We start from the raw sequence: 10,957 nt of genomic DNA on the forward strand, positions 1-10,957 counted from the left end.
TAGCAAACCATTTGATTAATTGGTGCTAATGAATCTTAATCATATCATTATGTTCTTATTGCATGTAATTAAAAGTTTAAACCAATCATTAATGTACAAGTATATACAGATACAGTCTGGATAAACAAAAAAAGACTTTTTGACCTTTCTTGATTGGTTTTCTACTGGTAATTTTGTTTTAATCATGAATTAATTATGGACATGTGAGACAAACTGGTATTTTTCATTAGAACATCTCTACTTTCTATTCATATATGTATTAGTATTTTCATTTTCATAAATGAAAATAAGGGAACCCATCTTTAAATTCTGATGTACTCTTATGATGTGTACCAGCATGGATCAGACAGTACCAGAATAGTTTTGGGGGTGAATGTCATAGTTAAAGATTGAGCACAAGAAAATGATTAATAAGTAATAATTTATATATCTCATAACAACTATGACAAACATACACCTAGAAACAACTGTCAATCATGATGGCAGCCATTTTGATCTAAAATGACATGGGAAGTGTTTAATGACTTAATCCCCAGCTGACATTAATGTAAATTAAATTGGTAATTATTTAAAATTTATACCTGTCTCAACTTTTTTTCTTTTTCTTTCCTGATGGTATTATTTGGTTTATATTTGACAGTGAAAATGTTCTTTGGCATCAATATCAGCTGCTAAAATTAAATTTCGAAAAAAGGTGCAGCATGATGTGTTCTTTTGGGTGAGAAATATTACAAAATATTATAACAACATTTTGTGCTAATAGGCACTTTTCACCTTCAATCAAGATGTGACGTACAAAACATTACCACGTGAGTTTAAAAGGACAGTTGCACCATCTGTTGGATCAATAATTGTACCATGGTTAATTTTAAGATTTTTTTTAGCTAAGCAATCAGTTTTAGTGTTCACATTCACAGCTCACCATCGAAAGTTGAGCCTTCAAATCCATGTGTGTCCAGAATTATCTATGTTTGAAAGTTAAAACAATGACCTGTCTTTCTTGAGACTCTGTCATATATAGAAGAAACATCTATAGAAATAACAAAAGAAATTCCAAATTATGCAATTTTGGTACATTTCTTGTACTCCTGAAGACTATTTAGGACTACATATATTCAAGACCCATATCAGCTCCAAAAATGGCCAATCTTTCCCTTTAACACAGATCTAGTGGTGGGCAGTGGTCAGTAGAAAGTGAGAATATATTACGTCAATTTAACTGATATTGGCCCATATAACATACATACATAACTTGACCACTGGGATTCAAGACAAGGTCTAGTAGTGGACAGTGGTCAATAGAATGTGAATACAAAGGGTCAATATTGGTTTATTGCACAATATTCTGCCTTGTTGCACCAATTGGCACTGTTTACTCAGGTAAGATACATACATAACTTGACCACTGAGATTTAAGACAAGATCTAGTAGTGGACAGTGGTCAATATATGTGAAAGTATAAGGTCAATAATGAAAGAGGAGAGAGTATTGACAATGATATTAACCAGATTGACTGAAGTGACTAGTAGGTCATGAGAAAAAGAAACAGGAATAATGTGATAAATAAATAGAATTATAACTAGGCTAGTTTCTGGTACATATATTTAACGTGCGAGAAACTTTTGTCACTGATTAGATTCTTGTCTTAATTCTCAACGACTGGCGCGGGCATGCGAGGAAACAAAAATCTCCAGTTGGTCGTTTTCCACCTTGTCAATAATCACTTGTGGAGCATGCAATTGAAAGGAGAATGAATCTGATTGGATATCGGAGACAATTATCAAAGTTGTTTCACATATCAATCCTGTCGGTGACACGATAATCGTGTCGTGGAAGCACAGGCACACGCGATATTTTCCTCAAGATTCGAGTCAGCAACAAAAATCTCAGACCAAGACCACTCGTGTGCCTTTACCTTTAACAATATATATTATACAAAACTCAGATGTTCCTGTCCAAAAGTCATATACCCCTGTGAACATTTCTATAAATGTTAATAAGGCCAGGCCAATTTATTTTCTTGTTTTACAGATTTTTTCCGGACTTAGATTTTGGTTTATATTTGGGACTTTCATCCTGTATTTCAGATTTGTAGAGAGAGGATACCATGACACAATGAAGACTTGCAGTTGACTTACTAGATGAAACTGGTTTTCATAGTGGTTTCGTAAATATTTTAATTGTGAGATCACTGTGAAAACTAATTTTGTCGATTCGAATCTTCAGGAGATATATTAGTATATTATACTTATGCTGTAATTACAATTGATCCTGCACCAGAATTAGATGACCACTATGACCACCAGAGGCGTGCACTGGAAAGATAAGGAAAGAGGAAAATTTCTCTTAAAATTTCAGAGTAAAATCTGAAAAGGAAAATTCCGTGTGGCATTGGATAAAAAAAAAACTAGGTGAAATCAAATACATCTAGAAAGTATTACAGAAGAAAAAAACATGCTATGCCTTCCAATCTATCCTATTTCACACAACACACAATATATCACACAATTGTAAACAATATAACACACAATAGTAAACAATATAATACACAATTATAAACAATAAAATACACAATTGTACACGATATAACACACAATTGTAAACAATATAACAAACAATTGTAAACAATATATCACACAATTGTAAACAATATAACACACAATTGTAAACAAAATAACACACAATTATAATTAATAAAATACACAATTGTACACAATATAACACACAATTGTACACAATATAACACACAATTGTACACAATATAACACACAATAGTAAACAATATAACACACAATTGTAAACAAAATAACACACAATTATAAACAATAAAATACACAATTGTACACAATATAACACACAATTGTACAGAATATAACACACAATTGTACACAATATAACACACAATAGTAAACAATATAACACACACTAGTAAACAATATAATACACAATTGTAAACAATATAACACAAAATAACACACACTTGTAAACAATGTAACTCACAATTGTAAACAATATAACACACACAATATAACACAAAATAACACACAATTATAAAAAATATAACACACAATATATCACACTATATTGTAAACAATATAACACAAAGTTGTTTTTGAAACTTTATTGCATATATTTTATTGTTTTGTTCTAAAAAAGATTGTGTTAATAAAAAAAAAATATGGGATCCCGAGTCATCGGAGTAGGCCTACATTTGATAGTGATGGTCTGTAATCTTTGCTTTTGGTTATTATGATTTAAAATCTTTTCCTTTCACATAATATCAAGATTATGTACATTCATTTAAACGAACACATAAAAATCAAGGGAGGTTATGCGAGTTTGTAAAACAAACTCACCGTAATTTTGTAGCGCACGTGCAAAATGAAATGCGTTTATGTGGTAGGTGTGATTTGCCGTACTCTATAGAGTCCTGGGGCTTTTGTCGAAGTGTAGGTAAGACCGGCAAGTATGGCATATTATAATCATCAAAAATAAACAACAATGGCTGCGATGTGGGAAATTTGAACAAGATATGTATTACATAATTACAGGTAAATGAGATTTTTTAATCAAATTCAAGAAGGAAGTGTGTTTATTTTAATTATAAACGTACAGAACTTTACATTTTTATTCCCTAAATGCGTATCTTTAGCCTACAATTTTGAAGCTGAAAACTTACAATGGACATCATAACAATCGGTAAAATTCTACTTTACTACACTGAGCTTGCATTGAATTTTTTCTCTCATTTCATAAATATTCAAAATAAAATTTTCAACTGTATGCCATTTGTCTTAGAATGTCTTTGGGTCCATAGAAATATCAGTTATTTTACATTTGAAATAGACACACTTCCCTCCTAGAAAACTCAAGTGAACATGACACTTTTTGGACTGAAAATCCCCCCTCCACCCCGCCCCCTGTAAAACTTTCATCAACCCAAAAACAATCCAAGACACTCAGTAGTATTTTGCACTTGACTTTTTAAAAATTATACGGAAGTGATTGCCAAAATTCAAATCAGTAAACATTGTGAAAAAAAAAGTGACAATACTCTAGCAATTGTAAAAGGATTAAAATATTTTATAAATCACTAAACGTCTGTTAACCCAATTGCATTTCACAAAATGAAAATGATGCACAAATAAATATCGGAAGTTGTCAATTTGAGAATGTAATTCATAAAGTGTCTTGAAATCAGACAGTATCTCATCATAAATTTCATTATCGAATTTGAAATTTATTATCAATGGATTTATTAAATCTAGTTCGCACATTTTTTTCCCGCTTTAAATTGACCCATTTTTTCAATCACTGATGCATAGTTCCTGATAAACAAATGCACAATAAATGAACTTTTTACACAAAATGTCGTAATGCTGTAAATTAGCCTACTATCGGTGATAAACATGCTAAATATAATATATTATGTAAGCCCATGCACAAGAAATGAATTGTCAAAATTTTAGTGCTCAATTTCAAATGAACATCCCGTTTCTTGATCACAAACACGATAGTCAATAAATAATAGGTCATAGTTACTTTTTCACGTGCATTTATTGCCGATGACGTCATAATATCGGCCATATTTGTATTGGAGAAATTTGAAAAACGATCTTGTCCAAGAATACAATCAGCACCAGTATGGAAGGGATCCTTAACATCCTTATCCAAATAATTTTACAAATAAACAATAAGAATACGCACCTGTTCAAAATTAAAAGAAGTAAACCAGATTGAATGATTCCTGCTATGTTTGATCCATGTCCTTCCTGAACAAAAACTTGACCATGCCTTTTGAGTTACAAATTTCATTATAACAAAGCTTTAAAATTATTATTGGAAGATAATATGTTTTGTGGACGATGAAAACCGCGTATTAAATTTGTTTCTTGCAATTATTCGCTCGGTCTTTCTTAGAACGCACATTGAGATCATCGCTGAATTCTACACCCTTTTCGATCCACCGCCATTGCATCTATATTTACATGTTACATAGGGTGCAACAATATTTATGAACTTAATTAAGCCCCTCGTTTGCTAATTATGTTATGAAATTGTCTTTTCACTTAATTAATACAGAAAGTTTCAAGGCCTAATTATTTTTGGGGGACGCGTGACAGAATTTTGCCAGTATTAGGGCAGGCCCTAGGTCCAATTTCAAAGGGTTTATAGAGGTGTTTTCTGATTACACAACGAATATATCGGCGCTATTGCGTCATTCAGCTTTCCTCGTCATTATAGAAAAACGTGACCAAAATATGACGTCATTTGCTGAAAAAGAATTTGACCTTGACAAGTAAAAAGCAGAAACACGAAGCATTTTAAGAAAAATGGTCCAGTTGACTGAATACGTAAATGGATTAAAAGGTACATCGTGTACGTCGTTGTATGTATTTTTAAAATAGTAACTGGAGCTTCTATATTTTTGCCAGATGTCATTGCTCGGGGCACATTATATTGTGTCATAACATGGTGACGTTTGAAGTTTTTTTTGAAAATTGTACTTATGGTTACTACATTATAGAAGACGTTTTTTTGAAGGTACGCTGGTACAAAATTTCATTAATAAATTGAACTAAAACCACGCAATAAAACATGTGACAAGTCATATTTTGTTGTCAGTCTTTTTTGACAACGCGGGGAATAGTTAAAAAACCAAAATTTTAAGTCTTGGCTATAAACCACCCGAAACGATCGTATATGAAATTGAGATGTGCTTGGTACGATGTCAGTTTTTTTTTGTGGTCAGAATCCGTCATAAACATGGCAATTTATAAACTCATTCAGGAACTGCTTTAATTATATGCCTTATTTGGACATTTGGAGTTTTGGACGAATATTTTTGCATCAGTAATAAAAGGCTTACAGTTTGGAACTCTGTTTATAATGCTGTAGGTTGAAGAAAAGGCTAGATAAATACTGAGTCTGTCAAAAATAGTTTTCATGTAGTTAGAAACTTTCGACCGTTCCTTCAGAAATCTAAGAATTGGTCGTGAGTTTGGAACGGAACTCTGGCACTGCTTTGATTGTTATTGACGTCATCACAACGATAATGTCGTGCATCATTCTCAATCGTAATTTTACCACCTTAAGTGTGGGTCGTCTAATACATCATACTTGTTCAGAGATATTTTTTATAGTTTTTCTCTAATCAGCATTAAATTTGAGTGCATTTTCCTTTCCTCGACTGGCCCAAAACGGAAGGAAGGTAGATTGATCAGAAATTCAATGTGCGTAATTCGTGGTCTTATTTGATTCATCATAGGACAAATTCTAGAAAAAGTTGTTTATGTTATAATATAAACCTACTCAACTTTATTATCCTGAAATCATTTCCGTCAGTTTGAAGGTCGCCCGATTTTGAAGATGCTGCGCCTTATACTCCCACTCGAGTCAAATTCGGTTCAATATTTGGAAAATCGTGAACTACAATACTTCAAATATCCATAATAAAAATCATGTAATCGAATGACAGTAGCTAAATTTAAATTTGACTGAAAATAGGACGGAAAATGGGACGTTGAAATAATATGTTTTGGCTATACTGCATGCGAAATTATATTCAAACTAGCAAACATATTGTGACAAGATTGCATTGAGCCACCATTGCACTGAATTGCGATAGGCCTTATCCCGCACTAACTGTGCATTACGGGTTATTTCTTGTCATAATTATGTAGCTATACACATGTATGTATTAAACTTGTCCAAATCACAAAAACGGCAACCATTGAAATTCGATTTGCCAAATTTGATTTAGGATTTCCAGGCAATATTTGGTTTTTGGGACTGCATTTTTCTGTAGAGCAAATAGTATGGGATAGAAGCTATATGTTATAACATTCGTCAGTTAGTAACAGTTACCATCCCTCTCTCAACAACCATCTTGCCCTTTCAATGTTGGTCTCAATTGTGTCATTGTGGGACGTTTTATGCTTTACGTGATTCCCCACATTTTCTTTTCTGACCGACCATGTCTTAATATGAAATGGCATTCGGCTTTAAAAATCTTTTTTCTGCATAATATATTATAGTGTACAGTTATAATGAATAATGTTAGAAAAATAATGATAGTTCGCCTACGCTTTCTTATAGTATGATAAGAAAATTACAAAGGAAATATGTGAAGACCAATGAAGATACATGTAGTTTTCGTATAAATTTATTTCTGTATGGAAATATAAAGAGCAACAATCTAAACTATTTACAGGAAATTCTTAAGGATAGTTACAACTGAATTTCTTTTACAACTATTTAACTATACAAAATAATATACTTTACAAAATTATAATAATTTTACAAAATTTTAACAAAACGAGATCTTAAGACATAATTTATATTTTTATTTTGTTTTTTTTTTGTAAAAAAAACACCTGTACTTTTGTGATATTTCTTTTTAAAGGATTTCATCAAAAAAAATTTTCCATGCTGTTATTCTTATGCATAGCCTTAATTGCATTTCAATGTTTGCGCTGCCAAAATTTCATAATTGCATAGTATAAAAGCGATCCATCAGCATGAAGCTTACGTCCAATAACGGAATAACGGACAAAAAGGCACATCGAATCTTCCCAAAACATTTCTCGCATTAACTCGAATTCTTCTGTGAGCGGCAATGCATATATAATGAATCCTACTCAAGCTATAGTGGCTGTTTCCAAGATATACAGGGCATTATGGAAGCACGAGAATAGAACTTATAAGCTGAGCAGTGAGCTCCGAAGCAAAGTGTGGGATCTTGATGTACCAACAATTTAACAGTTTCTTCAACATTGCGTATGTTGCATTCTACGGATTATTGAAATATCTGCTTCTTGAGATCAGACCAAATATTCAGGGGTGTTGTTATCTGTACAATTAAGATATCTTACATGTACACATTTTTAAGATATCATCAACATAGTTGAAATAGGTGGATGACACCCATTCCAAAAAGTTCACATGATTCAAACATGTCGAGTAATGAGTCACCGAAACGACGGCACGAACCACTTAGATTATTTTTACAAATAACAACATAACCAAACTTCTATTAAACGCTCTTTTTATATCTTATGTCATTCTTTAATAGTTTTCAGATTCGCTTCCAAAAATGTCAATTCATTGTCGTGGTTTAAAAAACGGAAGTGAATCAAGTGTTGCCAAGATGCTGTCAGCAGTTTCATCAAACCAAGGTCACGTTAAAAAATTGGCATCATCACTATTTCCATTTTAAGGACAAAGAAAGTCATTTCCGCTTTGGAGGTCCTCGATACTGAGATAAGGTACTGCAATAAGGTTTTGTTTTGGCTCTCTGTGCACAAACCATTGGCATTGGCGTTTACTCGGAAAATGGATCAATGCTAATTGAGTGAGGTCTTCAGATAGTTTTTGTTTATTCCCTCGCCAGATATCAAAGCATAACAACTTCTCGGCAGATTTAAGTTTCAATAAATTTTCGGTCATGAACTTCCAATTTTTCAATCAATTTACAGACAAATATTCTTCATATGGTGACATATTTTGATCTATGGTGTAGTGTTTACAAACAGAAAAGTTTTGAGAAGGTGAAGTTGGAAGTTAATAACCTAAAAATCCATGTTAATGGCCTCAAAAACATATTGAAATAAGGCACATAAAAACATTTTTATACAGAAAAAGCTATCTAAAAATAATTTATATGATATAATAAATTTAATATAAAATGGCTTATATGTCTATCGAAAAATACTATTGGATGGAAGAATTATCATGTATACACAATAGAAACTAAAACTTGATATTGGGGTTTAAAGGCACGGTATTAGGTAACTATACAAGAGACACAATATAATAGAAAAAGAAAATTAATTCTTTGTTATGATAATACTCCACATAAAAAAAATGTCATTTCGAGTTCTTTCACCAGAAAACGAAAACAGTCAATTTTCTCTAGTATAATGAGTTTTTTTTATTCAGCACTCTTGATAGGATAGTATCACTTAAAAGTCAAAAAGTCACAGAATCAGCGACTGCCTGAAACCATCCATGGTGTCTTGGGTATTATTGTACCTCTCACCGGTATTATGCTGCAGTGCTAGGGACTGAGATCATCTTACGTAGGTGTAAGTAATGTTCGGACGCTCACGTATATCTTTCCCATGTCTGCTCTCCGGCTGCTGGTATTGGGTTAAACATTTGACGGTGAAGCCCCATAGCATATTGGTAACTAGGGGCGGATGTCATTTGCTGCACTGATGGAGTCATGTAAGGATTTGGCATGGCACCATAAGTAATGTCCATATTGTAGCGGCCGGATGGGGAATCGTAAGTTTCAAATTTATTGTCATATTTAGGATCACATCTGTAAGGATGGGATTGTGCAGGGGCGAGCTGCTCGAGTTTAACTTGAGAATTCTGTTCTTCATCTCGGTATTTACATTCTGATGGGCTGCTGAAAGGAGATGCGGAGTTGGTGAGTGCTGATGGTGATGATCCAGTGTGAGCTTGTTGTGGTGATGATTGGTTTGGGTGATCATACCCGGTTGGACTGATGGTGCTAGATGATCCATTAGGTATATAGGTTTGGCTACAAGTTCCTGTTGACGGTACTCGGTAGGATGGCGTCCAACTTGAGGATGTGGTTGTAGGTACATTAGAGTGGCTGCCATATTGGTTGTAGTGAGCTGAATTTTGAGATGTGATTGGGTGCACGCCGGAAGGTGGCAAATACTGATCAAGATCGTCAAAAGGATCGATAACTTCTGTGCTTAAATCTCGGATGTCGACGTGACTGAAATCTATACCTGGGGTTCCAGAGTGTCCATGAGCTGTAAATAGAAAATCAAAATATCTTAAGATCATGCTTTGTGAAACTTTCTTCGTGTTAGCTCAACTTTTGCAACTCTGGAGAAACCATTCATTGACACAATAGTTCTCGATCGAAAATAAAAGAAGAACATAAACCCTTACGCAATCATTGAGATAAAAGGCAAAATGTCTAGCAAATCTGATAACATGATATCATATAGGATTAGTATGGTGACTTCTTGCTCGAAATTGAAGATAACCATCAAATGATAATAAACAAACAACATAGATAGCTTTATAATGATATCAAAAGCCAAAGGCATATCTTACCGTTCATCATTCTGGCCTTTCTATCGTAAATGCACTTGAGGTTCAATGCCTCGTGTTGGTTGGGTGTTGCTGGTGGTGTTGGTGGACCATTCGAACCACCAGGTTGACTGGAGCATTCGCTAGAACAATCGTCACTTGGAGATGAACATTCACCAATGTTTTTGTACATATTTCCATGAGGAAGTGGGCTATTGTTGTCATTGCTTTGCTGCTGTCCTTTCAATGGTTTTCGGCGACGTGGTTGATATTTGTAGTCTGGATAGTCTCTTTTGTGCTGAACTCGAAGTCTTTCAGCTTCCTCCACAAAAGGCTTCTTTTCGTCTTCATTGAGTAACCTGGAATGATATAAGTGAGTCACATAAATGGTTATTCCATGAAAATGGTATTATTTAAATCTTGGAAACCCCATATTTTTTACTTTGACTGGCTATATTATGTACAGGCTTTAATTGGGTTAAGATGGATTCTTATTGAGCTTTGTAGAATAATTAGGAATAGGTTCAATAGTTAAAATTGAAACTTTCAAAACTTTTAACACATCGAGAAGTGCTGCAGATAGTTTCTCATACTTTGCCATGACTTGGCAAATCCTCGAGATTTATGGATTAACCTCTTACTAATCCAGGATTAACGATAGGAAACAAGTAGATGAACGCGGATTAGCAAGGAACAACATTTCCTCGATACAATTTACCTAACCATCGAACTTTTCAAATTCGACACATGCATGTCATTGGACAAACAGCGTTACTTAATCCTAGCTCAAATATGTCTCCTTTAAAACAGTTCACAGATCTTCTTCCCGTTTTGCAATATTTTGTTTCACAATAAATATAAGATTGGCGAAAGGCGAAAT

At 33.5% G+C, this 10,957-nt stretch overlaps 1 protein-coding gene across 1 annotated transcript; it reads right to left on the reverse strand.

Moving 5' to 3' along the window:
- Window positions 1–10,066: 10,066 nt before the first annotated feature.
- LOTGIDRAFT_143673 (hypothetical protein) lies at window positions 10,067–10,438 on the reverse strand (the record flags this gene model as incomplete). Its single annotated transcript, XM_009054316.1, has 1 exon — window positions 10,067–10,438. A coding segment is annotated over one exon (372 nt), but the record flags the coding sequence as incomplete, so codon positions are not given.
- Window positions 10,439–10,957: the final 519 nt, after the last annotated feature.

Source organism: Lottia gigantea, assembly GCF_000327385.1.
Source record: "Lottia gigantea unplaced genomic scaffold LOTGIsca_212, whole genome shotgun sequence".
NCBI lineage: Eukaryota > Metazoa > Mollusca > Gastropoda > Lottiidae > Lottia > Lottia gigantea.